The sequence below is a fragment of the Meleagris gallopavo genome, chromosome 1 (genome assembly GCF_000146605.3).
Source record: "Meleagris gallopavo isolate NT-WF06-2002-E0010 breed Aviagen turkey brand Nicholas breeding stock chromosome 1, Turkey_5.1, whole genome shotgun sequence".
NCBI classification, from domain to species: domain Eukaryota; kingdom Metazoa; phylum Chordata; class Aves; order Galliformes; family Phasianidae; genus Meleagris; species Meleagris gallopavo.
In genome coordinates, this window is record NC_015011.2 from 74,073,912 (window position 1) to 74,094,777 (window position 20,866).

General features: G+C 38.7%; 1 protein-coding gene across 8 annotated transcripts in view; it reads right to left on the reverse strand.

The window, feature by feature from the left end:
• TEAD4 (TEA domain transcription factor 4) overlaps positions 1-20,866 on the reverse strand; it is a 79,488-nt gene that overhangs the window by 40,113 nt on the left and 18,509 nt on the right. For 7 of the 8 annotated variants that reach the window (XM_019617656.2, XM_019617652.2, XM_031555570.1 and 4 more), the window contains exons 2-4: positions 20,263-20,517; positions 3,169-3,233; positions 2,256-2,318 (exon numbers count right to left, since the gene is read on the reverse strand). In XM_019617656.2, the coding sequence (XP_019473201.1) occupies positions 2,256-2,318; positions 3,169-3,233; positions 20,263-20,269 (135 nt within the window). In that variant the 5' untranslated portion in view covers positions 20,270-20,517. The remainder of the gene's footprint in view (positions 1-2,255; positions 2,319-3,168; positions 3,234-20,262; positions 20,518-20,866) is intronic. The other variant, XM_019617654.2, reaches the window with a different exon arrangement.

Below are 20,866 nucleotides of genomic sequence, written 5' to 3' on the forward strand. Positions count from 1 at the left end.
TTAGTACAGTATCTATTAGCCACCCAGGACATAGAAAACTAACTGACATCTGAGAACAGAGTTTTCTTTGATCTTTTACCCTACTTCCCCACATCTATCTACAAAAGACACAGTGCACATTTAAAGAAGAGACCTCAATTTGTGTGGAAGAAATTAGTATTAGACTAATTGCTTTGAAAAGTCAGTATGTAGATGCTCAGATCCCTACTATGTAAGTATGAGAAAGTATACTCAGAATGAAAAATGAACAGTGATGGAAGAACACTCAGCTATCAGCCAAAATTGGAAGAAGGGAAGTAGTCTTTTGTGATTTTTTTTTTTTTTTTTTTTTTATTTTTTTTTACAAAAATGACTAGAGAAAGCAAAGAAGTGAATGAGTTGAAGTAGTGCTACAGACTTGCCTCTGCAGGCAAAAAGAAACACTCTGGTACTGGTGAACAGTTCACTGAATGTAGATGGGAGAGCTCTCAGCATGACAGAGGTAGTGTAAAAGGAGAATAAGCAATGGCTCCATGCTGCTCCCTGAAAACACCTTCATTCCCTGAGAACGAAGACTGCCAGCCTTAAATGCTAAGTGCAAACAGGCTTATCTGACTGGCTTTTCAATCATGCCAAATCCCAGAGCTGTGACATACAAATGATGGAATCAAGGTTACAGATACACGCAGCAGTAAATCTTTAACAACCTGGGCTGTTGTTTCCTGCTCACTTTAACTTGCCTCTCCACTGAACAGTACCACAGTCTTAAAACTTAGGCAGCACTACCTAGAAGCACAGAATTAATTGTAATTTGTGGTTTCTTCTTGTTATCAGAACACCTGGAAACACAACAGGCAAATTATAGACACAACACCAGTTTGTAAAATTGATCTGGAACTGGTGGTGGAAGGAGGATAGTGTGCATTCATGACAATTAGAAGTAATCACTGCTCATGCTAGAGATGCGTACACTGCAGCACTAAGTGCCAGTGTCACTCACAGTGAGTGAGTGTAGCCCAGCAAGAAGCTGTCCAGACAGTGAAGAGGAATCACATACTAACAGCTGTTTACTTGATAGTCATGACTATCAGGAATGTTATTCTCAGATAGAATTGATCATCCCAGTCTTACGACTGGACTGAGATATCAAGAACCTCATTGTCATCTGAAGCATGAAAAATCAGAGAAGCAAATGTGCTTCTCTTCAGATCACTTACTGCCACATCAAATCAGGAAGGCCAGCATGAATCTTCCTTCCTTGGCTGTCTCAATGATTTATAACAAGGACTATAGAAAGGAAAACACAGATTTACTTATGCAGCTAGACAGAAGTCAACCATTTTTCTTCTATTAAAGAGGAAGATAAGCCCAGGACTCTTTAAATCAGGTCTGAATTAATCAGAGTGCAAAGTCTGTTCAGCTGGTACCGCTTTACTTGAGAAGATGACAGGTGGTTTTGCAGCTTCCTTCCAGTGGTTATACTAACTCAGATCCTTCCCAGGCACAACCACAAGTAGAACTAGTGCACCAGTACCTGTAAAGTTACCCTTGCCAAGGCACAGAAAACACTGGGGAATGATTACAGGTCAAAATTTGTAAGAATAAGCTCCACCTCCTCAGTTGAACACATTTCCCATGCCCTCAAGTCCCAGAGAGGCTCAAACTTGATAGACAGCAGTATAAAGCAGAAGTAGAAATCTGACACATTAAAACAAAACTTACTGTTTCTTTATTCCTTAAATAGAATTGCCTTAGATGTCACAGAACTCCAACAATACAAGTGTTTGGACAGCACTTCCTGGAAAGTAGCATTATCTTCCCAGTTTACCAAAGTTCAGTGGTATGTAATCAATGAATATACAAGTGTTATAATTAAGAAACATACAAGAGAGCTTGGTTAGGCAGGTTATTACACCGAAAAGAATACTTACCCTCGTCCTGGGCTCACTGAAAAACTCCAAAAAGAGGAATCTCCAGAAAGAGATTCTTCCCCACTGGGAAGCTCTTAAATGGGGTCTACAAGATGTGGAGCCAAGCTCCACCCCTTCCGGCAGCACAGGTGAATTGCCTTCACCTGTGCTCCCAAGGCTGATTTATTGCTCGCCTCAGGTGATCAATCAGAGGTTCAGGCCATGATTCAGCAGTTCCCATACAAGTGGCTAATCTCACTTTTTTTTCTTTTTTTTTCTTCTTCTCCCCAGCTTTTCTAAGACAGAGAGGATGAAAGAACAGAAGACTCAAGGAATATATGATATGATAAAGGATATCCATTGTACCTTGAGCTTGGCTTGGATCTCTCTGGCTTTCCGCCTTGCCAGGACCTGGATGTGACTAGATACCTGCATTGAAAGACAAAATTAATCTTCAATCCTGATAAGTATTTGGTAGCTGCTTGCAGAAGTAAAGTTTACTTTAGGCACCTTGTGCAATAGGGAGTTATTTCAGTTGATGGGTGGAGAGGAGTTGTGGCTAAAAGTAACTGTGATTAAGTGAAGTGGAGGATCAACAGAGACAGGCCAATGAAGGTCTTTTACCATTCAAGTGGTTTTATAAAGCCAGAGATCTTCTGCGAAACTGAAGAACGCACCCATAAACCTGAGGATTGAGAGTTTTGACCTCTTTCTATCTTGCCCTACCCTTGGGAAAATGTTATATGACCTCAGCCACCATATATTGACTCTTAGAACTTCAGAATCTGAGCTGAAATGCATCATAGAAAAAATTAGGTTGGAAGGAATCCAGTCCTTTCAGTCCTCTACCCAAAGTATGTCCAGGTTTGCTAGGGCTTTGTCCAGAATAGGCTGTATTGTCATTCCCAAATCACAGAGATGTATTTTTCATACCACCTGCCATGTGTTTTCAAAATCACCATTGCTGTCTGTATGTCTGTTCTGAAGAAAACCCTGTAATTTATGTTAGCTAAAATGTTCATTAGTAAACAAAACAAATAAAAGCCCACACTATTTAACAGCAGAAAAATTGTGTGTCATTAGGTGGATGAGAGATTTAAGTACTATAGTCATTTTATAAAATTCTTCTGACTTCCTACCATTCTTATTAAAAAGTAACCTCTTTCTAGGAAAGCTAGAAACCAATAGCAAGTGAGTAGCAAGGAATTTCTTTTATGTCCTCACAGCATGCATAGCGGTCCTAAGCACCTAAAGTTTAAGTGGAATACCTTACACTTACCTGTTTCCTTGTGCGTGTTTTCCCTGTTCTCAACTTAATATAACGGGCAATCAGCTCATTTCGGCCTGAAATAGGGAAAGAATGCAAATGCAAATTTAGAGATTTTTTTTAAAAACAGTTCTATCTATAACGATTGGCAGTGTGGTGATTTTAGAAATGTACTGATTAATTCGCATGGTAGAGGTCTGAGTTTTAGGAGCTGAACTTCCGGCTACAAATTCTGCCTCTCACCTTGCATCTATTTAGCTTAAAATTATCAATAAGAAAGTAGAATCAAACGTTTTTCTTAATACTTTTACTACCACTGCATGTAGAAGCTGTAGACATGGATCAAAATCACCACTAGAAACAGAAAAGTAAAAAGAAAGCCACACACTTTCAATCATTCAGAAAGCTAAGAAGGAATAAACGGGAAACAACAGGCCAGTCAGCCACTTCAGTACCTAGAAGTGATGAAGCATCTAATACTAGAACCAATTTTCAGACATACAAAGGACAAGAATGAGGTTGGAAGAAGTTCACATGGATTTACAAATGGCAAATCATTGTAATCCAACCTGATAGCTTCTACAAGATCACTAGCTTATTGGATGACTGGAGAGCTGTAGAGATTGTGTACTTTACTTTAGTAAGGCATTTGACCCTATTTTCCATAATATCTTTATTGACAAGCTGAGGAAGCATAGGTAAGTTGAAGGAGGTGAACTAGAAACTCTACAATTGGGCCCAGAAGATTTTGAACAGTGGCATCAAGTCCCATTAAAGCAAAGTCTCTAGAGATGTACTGGGGCTGACATTGTTCAACATCATCTTTAATGACCTGGACAACAGGACAGAATGCACTCTCAGAAAGTGCAGATGATACAAAACTTGTGAGATTGGTTGATAAAACAAATGGCTGAGTTGACATTCAGACAGCTATTGACAGACTGAAGGTATGGGTCAACAGGAATATCCTGAAGTTCAACAAAGGGAAATGTAAATTTCTACACCAAGGGAAAAAGTAATCCCTGCATCATAAAATCGTAGAATCACCAAGGTTGGAAAAGACCTACAAGATCATCCAGTTTAACCATCCACCTATCAGTATATGCTGGGAATGGATGATCTGGAAAGCTGCTTTGAAGAAAAGGACCTGGGTGTCCCAGTTGACACCAAACTGAATGTGAGGTAGAAATGTGCTCTTACAGCTGAGAAGGCTGTAAGAGCACATTTCTCAAGGCTATGTTAGGAAGTGCATTGTCAGCAGGTCAATGGAGGTGATCCACTTATTCCCCCTTTCTCAGCACTGCTTACATGATTTGGATTATTATGTCCAGCACAAGAAAGACATAGACATACTAGAGTGAGTTCAGCAAAGGTTCACAAAAAATGGTTAAAGCACTGAAGCATCTTTACACAAGACAGACAAGACTCAGGGGTAATTTTATCATTGAATAGAAATGCCTGACAGGTGGGAAAGAAGAAGAGGGACACACTCCCCTTTCAATACTGCCCAGTAACAGGACAAGACAGTGAGCACAAAATGAAATGCATGAAATTCTATCTGAACATAAGATAAAAAAACCTTTGTTTTATGGTGAGAGTAATTGGTAACACCAAAGCAGGTTGCTCAGAGAGACTGTCTCCATCCTCGAAGATACTCAAAACCCAACTGGACACTGTCCTGAGAAATTTGCTGTAGTAGAAGAATCTCTCAAGAGATATCTTCTAATTTAAATAATGATTCCGTCATTCTGTGATTCGAAGTACAAGAAAATAAGCAAAAATAGTTACATGAAATTTAGCGGTGTGAAATGATACAGTGAATTAAAACACTTTCAGGTTCTGGGTGACAGGCCAAAAAAAAAAAAAAAGATGCTTAGTTTTTTGAAAGATCGTGGGAAGAAGGTAGAGTACTGCCTGGAAGAAATGAAAAAAATCCACATCTGAATACAGAACAAGTAGTCATTGCAGGCTGAAGACAGTTAGAAGGTTTTACATCTCAATTTTAAGAGATGACACAGGGAGACTAGAGCTTTCAGAGCCAAGAGAATAAATAGCTTTATTTTCAATGTGAGAGAATGAGAGGACAGTGCAGGGAGGCAAAGAAAAGGCAGTCAGTGACAAATGAGGGAAATGGTATTAACAGCAACATGAAAGAAAAGTGTAATGAAATGAAGTTTTGCAATAACTTGAAATTGCTTGGAATGAGGGCAAGAAACTGCAGAAGACTGAGGTCCAGGATTTATAAATGTGGAAGAGATGCAGAGAAGGATGAGCTTCTGGCAACTTCAGAAGTAAACAGATGTAGAAAGATTAATCCACAGAATTGGGAGTGGACATCTAGATAAGAGGCAGACTATGCAGGTTCCATGTATCAAATCTGATCAGATAACCAGATTTGCTTATGTTCTTCGAAGCAAGCGTGTGATTGAGGAATAAAGAGCAGAAACAAAACCAATAGTTATATATCTGAACTGTAGGTTTGTTCAAGGCAGGAAACATGGCAGAAAGAGCAGGCTCTGCAAACTGATACATCTCTAGTGGCCACACTAGTGATACAGTACCTCAATTAAAATCGGAAGTGGGATTTACAAGGCTGTGAGACATCCTATATGGCTGCAACTGTTTGAGGAATGGAGCAGGGATAAAATGAGAAGCAAACAATTGCTTGCATGAAGTTTATCTATAACTGTTAAAAAACATTTCATTTCTATGAGAAATGTTTGGTGAGAACGTATGCTAGGACATCACAGACATCAAGAAGGCAAGCAGTGAAAAAAGATGTAATTTCTATTGAGTTTAATATTCCGTACACACACACACAAAAAAAAGTTTTTGTTATAAAACCTTGTTAATTCAGCCCTGCAAAAAATGAATGTAAGGAAGAATTCTATGCCAGAAATTTACCATTGAATCTTTCAGGCAAGGACTGGCTGAGTTACTAATACAATCTGTTTCAGAAAGAGAATAATGTAAATATCCTTGACTACAGTTAAACCACTTCGTGAAACACAACCAAAGCACAGGAAGGGACAGAAAAGCATTTTACATTTACAGATCTTAATCCATGGATGTCCAACCTTTGGGCTGGACAGTGGGCTGCACTGAATGAATAGGAAACATCTTGGGCTGCTCTGAAAATAATGTCTCCTATTTATTTTCATGGAAACTGCAGAAGATACAAGGAACACAACTCCCTTTAATAAAACAAATTTTCAGCTACAGAATATTATTTCACAACATTTTCATCACTATTTGCTATGCATTTTCATCAGTGATGTACAAGAACCTGCATGCCTCACTTGTCAAAACCTGCTCCAGCAGAGGTGATCTACTGTCACTGTTGCCACTGCTGAATGTACCACCCAGTACCTCACTATGTTCACATTCACTGCTTGGTCTCTATCAACAGTGAACAAGCTGTCAGTGGGCCATGAATGTCAGTGGGTGCCATTTTTCCTGCATGAAAGAACTCAGTGACACACCTTTATGTTAGACAGTATTTTGTCAGGCTGCTGCTCTGCTGCTATCTGACAGACAGCAACAAAATGTAACAGAATATTATTGGGAAAGCCATACCACCGACATCCGCCTTGGACATCATGGGCCAACATAATAAAATAGGAGGCATTCCATTCTGAGCAGCCTTGTAAAATATAATATATAGTTACAGTATGTAAGTAACAAAATTTATTTAAAATTTTTAATTATTCTTTATTTTAATTTTTAATATTTTATTAAAACAATAAAAAAGAGAGAGCAACAAAAACAGAAAACCAGTGGGATATTTGATCTTACTTTGTGAAGGAAATTCATTGATGTCTGGTTCAACTGAAGTGGTTGCAACTCACAGTGAGTTCTCAAGTTGTTTGTCAGAGATTTTTTATGGAATTTGACTTTCTGTACTTCATCCTTGACAACAATTTTTCACAAATGTGTGTGTGTACTGCCAAAAAAGTGATGTGAATAAGGTATGATTGTGAAGTGAGGGATATTTCTCTCTGGTAGGAGAGGTCTTAGATAAGTCTGGTAAAGAGACATGATCGGATTTCTTAGTTGAATATATGATTGCAACCATATATGTTCCATTTGAAAATCTGCAGGTAATGTATTTATGTCAACTGAAAATGGAGTTGTAAATATAAATCAATGATTTTTTTTCAGTGATCTTGCAACATATTCTAAAATTCCCTTATCAAAAAATAAGAAAGGCTGCAGATTTTTCACTGTTCATGGGACTGTGTTTAGCCAATGTATCAAAATGCATAAATCCCACAGACATTGGCTTACCCAGAATTTTGGGACAAATCGACATACTTCAGATGTGGGAAATGAGTGGAAAAGAGGTTTTGAACATCTTGTTTTATCCACAAAGAAACAAGAAGGGAAATGTATATATATCAAAAGGACCTTTTATGGGGCAACGGGAAATGAATGAATGGAAGAGATAGGAATTACTAGCATTGAAAGGAGTGGATATGAAAAATTTTAAGCAGACAAATTTTAAAGGATCCGAATTGGGCTATAAAACAGCTTGAACATATGGAAAAGCTCCAGGCACTGGCTAACGTCACCCTTGCACAATTAAACTTTAATGGATTCTTAACTCGGTATAATAAAAGTTACAGACTAGGATTAGGATTGTTGTGATTATATCGAAGTCAAGAAATTATATAAACCAAGCAGTCCGGCAACACACTACTCTTCTTCAATAGTAAATAGCTGCAAGGCTGTCTGTGCAAGAGGACGACATGAACAGCCCTGTGCAATGTTAATTCTAGCCATCTCCAAAATTGATGAAATCTATCACATGCCAAAACTTCAGTCAGAGGAGCTTATGCCACTTTTGTTCAAACATTTCAGAAAGGACAATAGCCACTAGAGGCAGGAGATGTATGAAGAGATAAACAAAAATAAAAACGAACAGGAGAGGTGAGTATGTACAAAAGGAAACGTGCAAGATGTATGAAAATATACGTCTGGAGAAGAGGAAGAAGAAAAGAAGATGTGGAGGTGCACAATGCTGGGGATGTGGCTGGCTAAGTATGTCCCATGGCAGAGTACAGTTTGAGACAACTGTAGTCCGTGGAGGATCCAAGTCAGAGCAGGGACAATTCTGACATTACTACAGCCCATGAAGAACCCATGTAGGAGCACTGGAAGCAAAAAATGTGCCAACTTCCACCTCAACAAAGGTGGAACCAGAAGGGACGAAGTGTAATACATGGAGAATAAAACTAGGGAAGCTGAGACTAGAAAGTGGAGAGAAAAGACAATAAATTTAGATTGAGTCTGGAGAAGTGAGAATTGTTTCCCCACGTATGTGTTTAACTGTTTGTCTTTGACAACATTAGCAAAAACTGCAGAGCTGTGCAAATTACACATATTAGAAACTGATGTAGAAATTCTCTAGGGAGAGCATTTATACATGGATTTAGAATTCCAGATTTAGAATTCACTTCCTACTTGCCACCTTTCAAATAAACATACAGATTTCCTCTTCCAGAATTGCATCCCCTCAGAGCCAGGGAAAAACGCAGGGTGGAAGAGTATTTTAAGCTAATAAAGATGTTGGTAGCAAAAAACAAATCACCCCAAAAAGACATTAATATCACAAGGGCTACTGAAGATAGAATTATACAAACTGTCGAACCTAGTAACCTCTGCAGCAAGAATGTATTACATTACCACGAATAAAAACTGCAGGAGAAGCATGTATCTTTTGTTTTCTTTATCAGAAGTTAGATGTAAGCAAGTTCTACACTGCTGGAAGTCTGAAGGCTCAAAGACTATGGAAAGTGCTCTGGCTGTGGGCTAAACAAAGGCTAACACTCCTCACTTGGCCAGAATAGACAGAGCTGTCATAAATCTTCAGATGGCTCATATTTTGGAGCCATGTAAAGTGCCATTCTGATCCTATGTTACATTCGTAGAATAACTTCTGCTGAGGCCTGCCATGGTCACCAAAATCTGTCAACATTTGTACCTCCTATGTCAAAAACACATGCTGGGTTTCATGAATCTTCAGCCAACAGCAGCCCAGAACCTAAAAGCTTTTTATCCTCCCCTGAAGCGACCTGCTAGGCAGGCCATCGATGTGGTTCGGAAGAATGGACAACTAGAAAAAAAAAAAAAGTAGATACTCCCTCATTCCCTCATGTTCTTTACCTCTCTTTTCCAAGGGCAGTAATTTAGCTTTCACACCCCATTGCACTGAATTGAAAAACTGTCCATTCAATTCAGCAACTACAAGGAAGGATTCTCTTTCTCTCTTGCTGTATGAGGAAAGAAATGTCTACCTCCTAAGGGGAAAAAAAGAATCAAAAGAATTCCCACAGCCATAAAAACCATTTCCAAACCTATCTCAAAGCTTCCTGCTGGCTTTCAGCTAGTAATGGTATACTACTGCTTGTACAAGAGGCAGATAAAGCTTTAAGCCTTGGTGTCAAATTCAGGTAAAACAACCAAAAGGCTCTTCTGGAGTGGATGAGAGCAAAGAACTTGAGATTTCTGCAAAATCCTGTCAGTGGAAGCTGAATGAAAATACCTGCTTCTCAGTAGATACAGCTGTCTGTTCTCAAAGCTACTGCATGCACCTACCTGTCTGTGAAGTGCAGCGAAGACCTGCAGAAACAACTGTGCCGTTATTTCCCATGAAAGGTCAAGGAAACCACCTTAACTATCATTTCAGTTTGTCACTTAATGATAGCTTTTGTGACGTAGCAGTCCCCTGAACTTGCTAAGCATCTTGTTAACTGTAGATTAAGATAAAGATATAAATAATGAACTGTGCATCAGATATCACAAGACCAATAAATCTAGACACAAGAGGGGACTTAAGTATACTTCTACTGTCCACCAAATATTAATATTTTTCTATGTATACAAAGCAAAACACAAAACAAGTCTTTTAGATTACTTCAGAATGACACTTAAAACAATTGCACTGTTCTCATAAGCATGTACAATGAGTCTTTAATTCCTTGCACAATCTTACTTGGTGTCACTCGTGGCACTGCTTCTTCCTCCCAGCTACACTAAATGTCTTTCTGGGGATCACCTTTCCCACAAACAGGGCTGCATGTGTCAAAACCACATTTTAATCATTTTAATTGCTATTACCATCCTTTCGGCAAGATACACAAACACTTAGCTCTTACTGATATCATCCTTAACACAAATTTTAATGTTAACTTCATTAGATCCCTCTACCACAAGTCACCAAAGGCCTGGTAAATAACTTCTCATAGTTTTCCAATTTGTAGCCCAGCTTCTCTGAGGTTAGAAAAAATGATGTGACATTTCCTTTTCAGTTCTGGGTTCGCTTCATCCCTTCCTATCTTTGTTGACTCTGACAGTCATTTATGTCTTTATGTCTTTCTTTATTACTCAGCTTGCTCATTTTCAACCTTCAGATCTCCTTTTTCCTCTCTAAATTATCTATGAAGTTTTAGACTTTGCCCTCTATGTCTCCCACATGTCCTTCTCATCCTTTCAGATCTTTGTCTTCACATACCACATATACAATACACTGGTGATGTTCAGCACCCAGACTCCTCAAAAGGTTTAATCCTTCCCTCCCTCTCTGTTTCAGCTCCTACTTTTACTATTAATTCAACTAACAAAGCCGAGGCTACCCCCAAAGTCCTTCTATAATCATTTCCTTTCTATATGCCTTTGATATGATCCCACACCACATCCTTGTCTCTAAATTTGAGAGACAGGAATTTGAAGGGTGGTGAACTATTCAGAGAATTGGTCTGGTGGTCACAGCCAAGGGCAGCCAAGGGCTGTGCTTCAAGGGCTCTATGTACAGGTGGAGGCTGGTCATGAGTGATGTTTGTTAGGGGTCTGTCTCGGAATCAAGAAAGTGGGATTCAGTGCACCCTTACCAAGCTTGCTGATGATAGTAAGCTGAGTGGTGCAGTTGATAAAACAGAAGGAAGGGATGACATCCAAAAGAGGAACCTAGAGAGGTTTGAAAAGTGGCCCTTGTGAGCCTAATAAGATTCAACAAGGCCATGTGCAAGGTGTTCCACTTGGGTTGGAGCAATCCCAGATATGTCTACAGACTGGGAGAAGAAATCATTGAGATGTGCTTTGCCGAGAAAGGCTTAGGGGTTCTGAAAGCTTGTCATGGGCCAGCAGTGTGCACTTATGCACCAGAAGGTCAACAGTATCCTGGGCTGCATCAAAAGAGGAGTGGCCAGCATGAAAAGGGAGGTAATTGTCTCCCTCTACTCTGCCCTCATGAGGCTTCCTTTGGAGGACAGCATTCAAGCTGTGACCCCCAGCAGAAAAAGGTGTGGAGATGTTGGAATGGGTCCATAGGATGGCCACAAAGGTGATCAGAGAGCTGGAGTACCTCTCCTATGAAAAAAGACTGAGGGAGCTAGGCTTTTTCATCCTGGAGAAGCGAAGGCTTTGGGGAAACCTAATTGCAGCCTTCCTATATGTAAAGGGAGCTTATAAACAGGAGGATAATGAATTTTTACACAGGTAGATAATGAGAGGATGAGGGGGAACCGTTTTAATATAAGAGAAGGGATTTAGACTAGGCATCAGGAGAAAAAATTCACTGAGAGAGTGGTGAGGCACTGGTACAGACTGTCCAGAAAAGTTGAGGATGTTCCATCTCTGGAACTGTTCAATACCGGGTTGGATGGGGCTCTGGGCAATTCATTCTAGTGCCTGATATAGTGGCTGTAATTCCTGCATGTGGCAGGGAGGTTGGAACTAGATCATTTTTGAGATCCAACCCAAGTCATTCTATGATTCCATCATCCTTATTTTTCCACCTCTTCCTGGTAGCCTCCAACTTTGCTTCCCCATCATTAATTAATCTGTAAACTCTGCTGTTCGTTCTTCACTGTTCTTGTGACTTCAACAGTGCTTCTAAATTTAATATACTGAGCAACTAGTGCGGTATCGTGTCATGTTTTTTAAATTCATCGGGACTGCAACTGTGGCAAACCCCTGTGGCAAGTGAAGCCAACAGCAGTGTAGAATTTCAAAAGAAGTATGTTGATTTTGAGATAAGAGGTGCAGACAACTCTTTAAATGATTAGTTAACAACAGCAGAGTTAACTAATCAAATTCCTTTCACTATTTTTAACAAATTGTATTTTTCTTCCTAAATTCTATATTGAATCCAGAAACAAGACATATTCAGTAAACAATGAAAGAACATATAATTCTGATCATCACACTAGGACTTTGCATGAAAAAGATAATAGAAAATCATGCTGCGTTTTACTATAGTGCACTAGCTAGTTCTATGAAGACATCTCTCCCGTCACTGCAGAACCACAGTGCTTAGCAGTCAAGTTTGAGCCCCTGTAGGACAATAACACACATCAAAGAATTTTATATTCAGCTAGGAGAAGAGAGTTTTATCACTTTGATCATTCATCCAATGCTCAAATTTGCTCCATTTTTACCTTCCATAAGAAACCTTCCTGAGCACATTGCAGTCAATATAATAAAATTTTGAGAAATTATCGAAACAATCAGATTAATACAAATACAATAATGAAGTGATTACCACTACCACATCTTCAGCTCTACCTTGATAAATCTGTGTTTAGTATTTGACTGTGAAAGGGCTGAGCTCCTTTCTCCTCTGAAATGATGCAGAAGTTAAAGCTTTATTTGCTGGGGCAGAATGTGTTACTTAAACTAGACCAGTACCTTTTCATAAGAGGACATACACTCCTAAAGAAAGAAGATGCTACACTTCTCAACTATGAACTTAAGGATGACAAAATACAATTTCTTCCCTTCAGGAGAAACAGAGGTTAGGTTGATCTATGGTCATAAAATGCAGATTTTTTTTAATTTACTAACTCATCTCAACACCGAAGCCCTCTGTCCTGTGAAAGACCTTTTCGTTAGGAAACATAAATGTTTATTTCTCTCATTCACTGTATAAATTAAATCCTTACCTAGGAACATAAGAAGGGCTATCTGTATTCTGAAAATGTTGCTTCCTGGTGGCCAGTTTAGGATGCTCCATGCAAAGTGCAACAAATGAGGGAAAATAATTACAAGGCCTGCAGTTTTTTGTAACTTCATATTGGCACACAACAATGAGTGGAGATAGATGAAAAGTCACCAGTGTTCTTACAGCAACAAACTTGAAGAGCTTCCCTTCTTCTTGCTCCCTAAAATTTTTTGTCATTTTCTGTGTGCTAAGTAAATTTCTTGAATAAGGAAAACAGGGGAAGCGGGCACATATCACTCTAAAATAATTACGAAAATTAGAAAATAAGCCACTCAATTTAGATTTTGTGGGATTTGGGTTGCTTGGTTGGCTGCAGGGTTTATGGTGGCTTTTTTTTGTTGTTGTTGTTGTTGTTGTTTGTTTTTCCGTCTCTCTTCAGTCTGTTTTTAATTGGATTGGTTATCCAGTTCTTTTTGTGACCACGCTGTAAAGAGAACAGAGAAAGAATCGGGGCAGAACTTCTTAAACCTGCTTTGCAGTCTGAGAAACTGTAGCCTGGAATTGTGTTCCACCTAACCCTAGAATGCACATACACTGCCAAGAGAACAAGCAATGTTCTTACTGTCCTTGAATCGTTGCTCTGAAGACAGAGTTACTTCCTAATCTTTCCCAAAGGTACATGGGATTATTCTCTGTAAAGACGATCTTTTACTAAAGTGTAGCAATGTATTCATGTAGCAGTCCCTCACCATTACTCTAACGGGAAGCCTCAGGCTACACAACCCTGCACCAACCCTCAACATTAAGTATAGTATTTTTCAGTGCATTAAAATTCAATGCCCTCATCAGCTGTGTTCTGCATGATCAACAAAACTTTGTTCTCAAGCACTTAGCCTGTTCTGGCTTAGTACTTGCATGAAGTTCTGACTGCTACAGTTTCCTGTATATCAGGACCTAGTTCTGCCCAACTGACTAAAAATTATGCAGCAGCTTAAGGACAGCTAAGGTACCTAGAAACTCTTCTTGTATTACAGGAAGAAATGAATACGGATTTTGTATGTGGAAATTAATTAAAACCATCAAGTCATAGCTTCATGGGAAGCTGAACTCCATTGAATGGCTAACTACTGTTGAAAAACTATTTGCCTTTTCACCTAACTCCCTCTCACCATATCCCACAGCTCAGTTCAATTCATTCTGTAAAAGGTGGATATGAAGTATTGATTATTGCCATTTATAAGAGAACAAGGAAGAAAAACTTCACAGAAAGTCTCACAGAAATGCTTCACAGAAATGAAGGCTTGGCTGTTATCCAGAAACTTGTCTGGATAATAGCTGAATTCTGCCAGGCTCATAAAATTTCCTAACAGTAGCTTGTGATTTTTCTTCTCCTCTTTCCTTCTGCCTATCTCTAGAGCAGTTCTGTACTACTTTATTTAAATAGCTGTTCTTTGACACTTTACAGTTTAGCCTGCAAGATAGCTGGGCAACTATTATCCAGGAGGTGACAGGAAAGCAGGAACAGGAGGCTGACAAAATTATTTAAGTTACAAGGGATACCTAAAAATGCATGTGGGTTCAAAAGGAAATTTGCAAATGTTGAAATGTTTCAACTATCTTCTAGATGAAAGCTGCTGTATCTAAAATTACTTTACTCCAATTTTAACCATAAAACTGTCGGGTTGGACACAAAGAGCTTAAGTAGAGCTAATGCTCCTTCTCCACACAGGAATAGATAAGATGACCTTTGAATGTCCATCCCAGTCTTTCTCTCTCTTTTTTTTAATGATTCTACAATTGAAGATGATGATGTACATATTGTAGGGAGGCTCATAATCACCAGTTAAGGTTTAAGATACCATTGTTCTAAACAACGCACTTCCATGTATGTTTCCCTGAAATATCATGCAAAGAAGTAGGCCTCTGCCTACCACGATCAATAATTTTGGTCACACCTATTGTATAAACAGCTCTTGCTGAGGTAACAGAACACAACAACATTCCAGTCCATAGACAAAACCTAAATTCCTAGAAAGGAATTTTCAGTTAACTGTGCAAATCACACTACAGTGAAAAGAAGAGGGATAATTAAGACATTTCATATTGAAGCGTTTCAATGGAAATAATTCCCTCTTCAGAAGCTAGCAATAAAACATGACTGTGTCTGTGCACATGCATTGAGATCCAGAGAATTTGAAGGAATACTCAGAGGATGGGTCAGAAGATTAAGGTGACAGCAATGAGAAACAGCTGCTATGTACCTTTCAGCAGCAAGTTTACCCTGCCCCCACAATTCCACTATGACCAAGATTTGCAAAACCATCTGTTTAGGCACAAATTTCACACAGCCTTCTCAGTTTTGCTGCCCAGATCTTTACCATACACAGAGTACAGAGCTTGTTATGGATCAGCTAATGAGTAACTGTTTCAAGAAATACACTGTCCTAGTTCTTCTGTGCTCATTATCTGGATCCTATATAAATGAGAATACTGCCACTTCTTTTAGCTTCTTCTTGTATAAAAGCGTATTAAAGCCAATCTATGATCCATCTTATTTATATAAAACACAATCACATCAGGCCACTTCTTAAGACTAATTTTACAAATACATTCCTTGTAATTTTATCTGATACATTTTAAAAGTCTCCACATCTCCATTCTAACTCCTATGACAGAGATCTCTAGGCACTGAACTCTGGATATGGAGAAGCTTCTTCTAATATTCATTCTACTTTCCTTCTTTCTCTGAAATTAATTCTAATCCTGCTCATATGTTCCACATAAAATCCCTCTCTCCTAAATGTTAACACCCTTCAAATATTTTTAGACTGTTATTAAGTTTCCTCTACCCCTCTACCATTCAGTCATTACTTAGCCAAGCTAAGCATATTCAGCTTCTTTAATCTTTTCTCCTAAATCAGTCCCTCCAACTGCCAGAGCTCAATGTTAAGACTAGTACTCTTACTGCTCTTAGAACTCTATACTTGTTTGTGAGATCCTTCTGGTAATGTTTTTGCAAAAGCCTGGCCAGAAGAGATTTGCATGTTCTTGTTTCCAGGAAAAAAATAAACTTAAGGCAGTGGACTTGATTAATTTTTTTTTTTCCCCGTATCTGATATTATGCCCAGGTTTTGAATTCAACCTGAAGTTGTAATTGAATGTTTTGTTTACTTAAGAGCAGATTATCAACTGGAAATATTTAGATCCAATTGTGAAAGAAGTGAATATTTCAAAAAGCAGAAGGAAACACTACAGATTTTTATTATGCTTTTCAGAAAACAACTGCAAATGTGTAATTACCCAGAATCACAGTGACTTGGTAGTACAAGGGAAAAAGCTGACAAATAAGTCATCTCTCAGGTAAAAATACTGAAGAGTGGATGCAACTACAGAGTATGTAAGGCTGGTTTACTAAACTAGAAAAAAAATTAAATGCACTGTGCAATCTCCAACATAAAGAAGCAGAAGTATTTTGCTGATAATAAACTGCTACAGATCAACTTTTTATTGGAAAATACTAAATGTTTGAAATTTCAAAATGAAAAAGCCAAAGGGAGAGCCAAAACAGTAATGCTCTGTGGCTGCAGGTCTAGATAGTGGGAATAACTTAATCCCTTACAGCATACTTGCTTTTAGGCCTGACATATAAAAATGGGACTATGAATCTGCTAAAATCACAAAGGATCGGTACCCATTGTTTAATCAGCAGAACAAAGAAATAAAAAGTAGTCACAATAATTTAGATAACAGGTGGAGCACAGCAGAACTGTTGATTCACTAAGCATGTTAAATAAAGATGACATAGTCAGTGTTTTTCATTCTACCAATTGCAAGTGCAAACAGTTTCCTGTCTGTTAATTAAGCATTTCAAAAGTAGTAAATTTTTCAATGTTCAGGAAATACTTGGAACTTAGAGAAAAGTATTCTTTTTTTTTTCACATTGAAAAAAACCACTAGTTAAATTGATATAAAATTTAATATGAAGAACCTTAAATTCATCTTAGAAAAGAGATGGAAGCTTAATCCATCACAAAAGCCTCCAGAAATCAGGTTTCACCTAGGTAATGATGAAGAATTAAACCACACATAAACAAAGAAGAAAACTGACATGGTGAAACTAAACCTTTTTATTAAGCAACTCCAAAAACATCACACCTATCACCAGAAAAAAATAAAAGTATACATTCTGACAGTTTGTTCACAAATCTAAGTTTGGTCTGCCTTCTTGTGTTTAGAATGGCAGATTCCATTTTGTTTTCAAAACTGTGGGATAAAGGGCTGTTCTATAGTTCATTAGGTCACAATAATGAAAGAGATAGGAACTGCAAAAGTCACTCTCCGAGGGACATCACAGCTCAAAATCAAATTTTGCAGTTACCTGGGCCAACCAGTTCAGCATGACTGAGTATATCCTCAGTGTGCTCCAATTGACTGAAACAAAATCAGGTAATATGCTATACTTGCAGAAGAAGTAGGAGCGATGTCTACTCCACACACAGCACATAAAGCAATAAAGAAATAGACAGCAATAAAGACTGTCAGCTGAAGAGCTGTAAAAACATGAACTCTGAAGATGGTAGGAAACATGAGCATGAAGCCTGTATACAGGCTGAAACTCATATTTTTGTGCAATTTTAAATGGATTGAAACAGAGAAGTGAAAGTTTTTCATAATGGTTTGATGCACACTAAGTTGTTTGAAATGTTTACTGATAAAAGGTACTGATTTTCGTCTGATAGCAGATTGTCTCTCAACAGGCGAGAACTATATGGATTGCACACCATAGAGATTCTGGGAAATGAAGCATCATGCAAGAAAGATTAGTGTCATATAAGCCATTCCTTACTGGGAAACAGTGAAAAGGTTTGGCTATATGGAGCAAGTAGTTGGACTCAGTGATTTTTATGGTTCCCTTCCAACTCAAGGGATTCTATTACTCTATCATTCTATAGTTCCCATTTTAAAGGGAAAGGCGCATATACAGTTCTATGTAACATTTTTTCCCTTATTCCTTTCCTATTTCAATGAATTGTGTGCAAATTAGCCATGGAACAGCTAACAACCTTCTCTTGGAGAGGGACGTGCTCCACATACAACATATCCTGTTCTGTGACCTGACTCAGAAACAGTAAAGATGCGATCAGGGACTATATTTATTCTCCCTGTCACGTCATATCTTTCTAGAGATCCCAGACAGGGCCCCACTTCCTTGGCATGGATCCTAGAGACTAGTAAGCAAAGGAGGCCTAGGATTCTGTCAGGAGTTCACTGAACTATCCATGATGGGAACAGGTGCACTGAAGGTAAGCAGGGACACTGTCCTGTTTGGAACACTGGGAAAGAGCTTGGTTCATTTCTTCTCCCAGAGCCAAGCCTAGACTTTTTACCCTGCAGGTAGGTTATTTACGTTCTACACTCTCAAGTGTAGTTAGACAGAGACTTTCCACAAAATGTCAGATCAAAATCCAGGTAACTCCCACACTGTTTTGTAGTTCATTCTATTTCAGTTTTGCTTTTGCTCTCTCATTTATTTTCCAGTACCTTTCTCTCTCTGCTCTGATACATTAAACCTAAATTTGTAGTTCTAAGACTATGCATAAAATGATTAGTAAATGAAGAGAGTCTCAAAACAACTCTTTCACCAGTAATTTTAAAAGCTAACTGTGAAGAAAACTGTCAGAGCAGCAAGAAACGTGTCTCTATCTCATCTTCATTATCATAAGGCACCACAAATTAGATTGTCAGGTAAGATTTCACTTTGAACAACGTTTTAAGCAAGCTTTTCTTCTGAAAGAAACAGTCCTATTCTCACTTAAACTATAACTTCTCATTCCCACTTCCACCATTCCTTATCCAAATTCTGGCACAAGCTGGACAGTGAAACAAGTCTGCAGGCCTATTCAAACTGAAGTTCTTTTTTTCCTCCTTTTTTGGAGGAAAAAATCAGAAATTGATATCTGCATCGGAATATTGACACTTAAGGAGCTTCAAGGTGATTAGACTTACTCAAAATATATTGCATGATTACAAATATTATAATGCATATAACCATTAAAATGATCAATTGTAGATAAGGCTGCATAAATAAGACCCCAGTGACGCCCTCAGTGAGAGCAACCTAATACCCTAGCTCAGGGAACAATGACGGGTGGACAGCAAACTGCAGAATGACTTCTTAAGTGCTCCATATGAAACTTCAGGGCATGGCATCCCATGAATGGGCCTTCAAGGAAACAGATTCAATTTCAGAAGTGAAAAAAAAAAAACACTGACTGGGCTAGGGGAGGGTTGTCTTCCATAAGATCCATGCTAGTGTACCAAGAAACAATTTTAACCTTGGACTTCTAATGAAAGGCTGTGCACTTTCAACCTCAGAAGTACACAGTCACAGAAGTATCGGGTGGCTCCTTCCAATACCCTGAGCTAGAGGTTCCAGCCCAGATCTGCTTTTGCAGACATAATCAAGAAAGAATTTTTAACTGTGGAATGTCAAAAATTCCAAATCTTGTCCACCACCTAAGAAGGGGACTTCTGCCGCAGCTGCAAGACAGTGTTTCTCTGTGTTCAGGACTGAGAGCATCCCACTGATGAAAACCATTTGTGCCAAAAGAGAGCAAACTACAACAAAAAAGAGAATCCAGAAGGGTCTGTTTTCTGCCATTCTTGAGGCCTCAAAAGTATAGCTAGGTAACAAACTGCAGCTGTTTGCAAATTATCTACAGGGCCAGTCAGGTCTGGGAGTTGAATTGTGGCACCAGGCACACGAGCCTTTATCTGTTAGGAAAATAATTTTGGAGACAGCAGTGAGAGATAACTCAAAAGACAGACTTAGTCACACCATGGAACGATTATTGCTATCCAGAATTTAGTTCAGTAGCATGCCCAGCTCAGGGGACCTATCTTACTGATTCTTCTCTGAAAAAAAAGCGTCCAACCTATAGTGTTTTTTTTTTCTGATTTGCAGATTCCTTCTGATTTTTACAGGATTATAGAACCTCACACTAATTAAAATCTTCATGGATTTTCCTAAATACAACTTGAAGTGACAAACTACATCAATTTGGGATAGCTTGAGAAGAAAAACTGCATTCAGAACACAGAACGGTGGTTTGCACAGAAATGGTGGCTGTCACAAATTCTATGATGTGTCCTTTCTTTCTCCTTACCATACATCTTGCCTTCATCTGACAAGATAATCTTCCGCCGTCCACATGGTGGGTAGATGGCTAACGCTTCCTGGAAGCTCTGCTCAATGTCTGGACTCCATACACCCTCAGCATCATTGTCAATTGGTTTGTCCAAGGCCTCACTGCCCCCTGAATCGTTGTTCCCCTCAGGGGAGGCAGGAGAGCTCCACTCGTTGGAGGTAATGGTGCCAGCTAGAAGCTCCAAGGTGCCACGTGGAGAAGCAGACTCAGAACCTGTGGTGACAAACATATCCCATCTGTCAATTGGAAATTCTCCTTATTAAAAAAAATGAGGTGACACTAAAGAAACTAAAACATCTCTGTGAGGAAGGATTTTACTTCAAGTTTATCTTAAACAGTAAATCAGTGCTTGTGTTGGAGATGGAAACCTTCTCTGCAAATCCTTCTATAAAGCCTGCTCCAGTATGTGTTTGGTTCATTAACTTTCTATCAGTTCCCCATTCTCCTCAGAAACAATCTTCTTGCCTGTGCCTTTATCTCCTAATTTCCTTCTCCTGCAGAGATTAAGTTTGAAAGTGTTATTTAGCTTACTAAAACACACATACAGTTATTCAGTCTATAT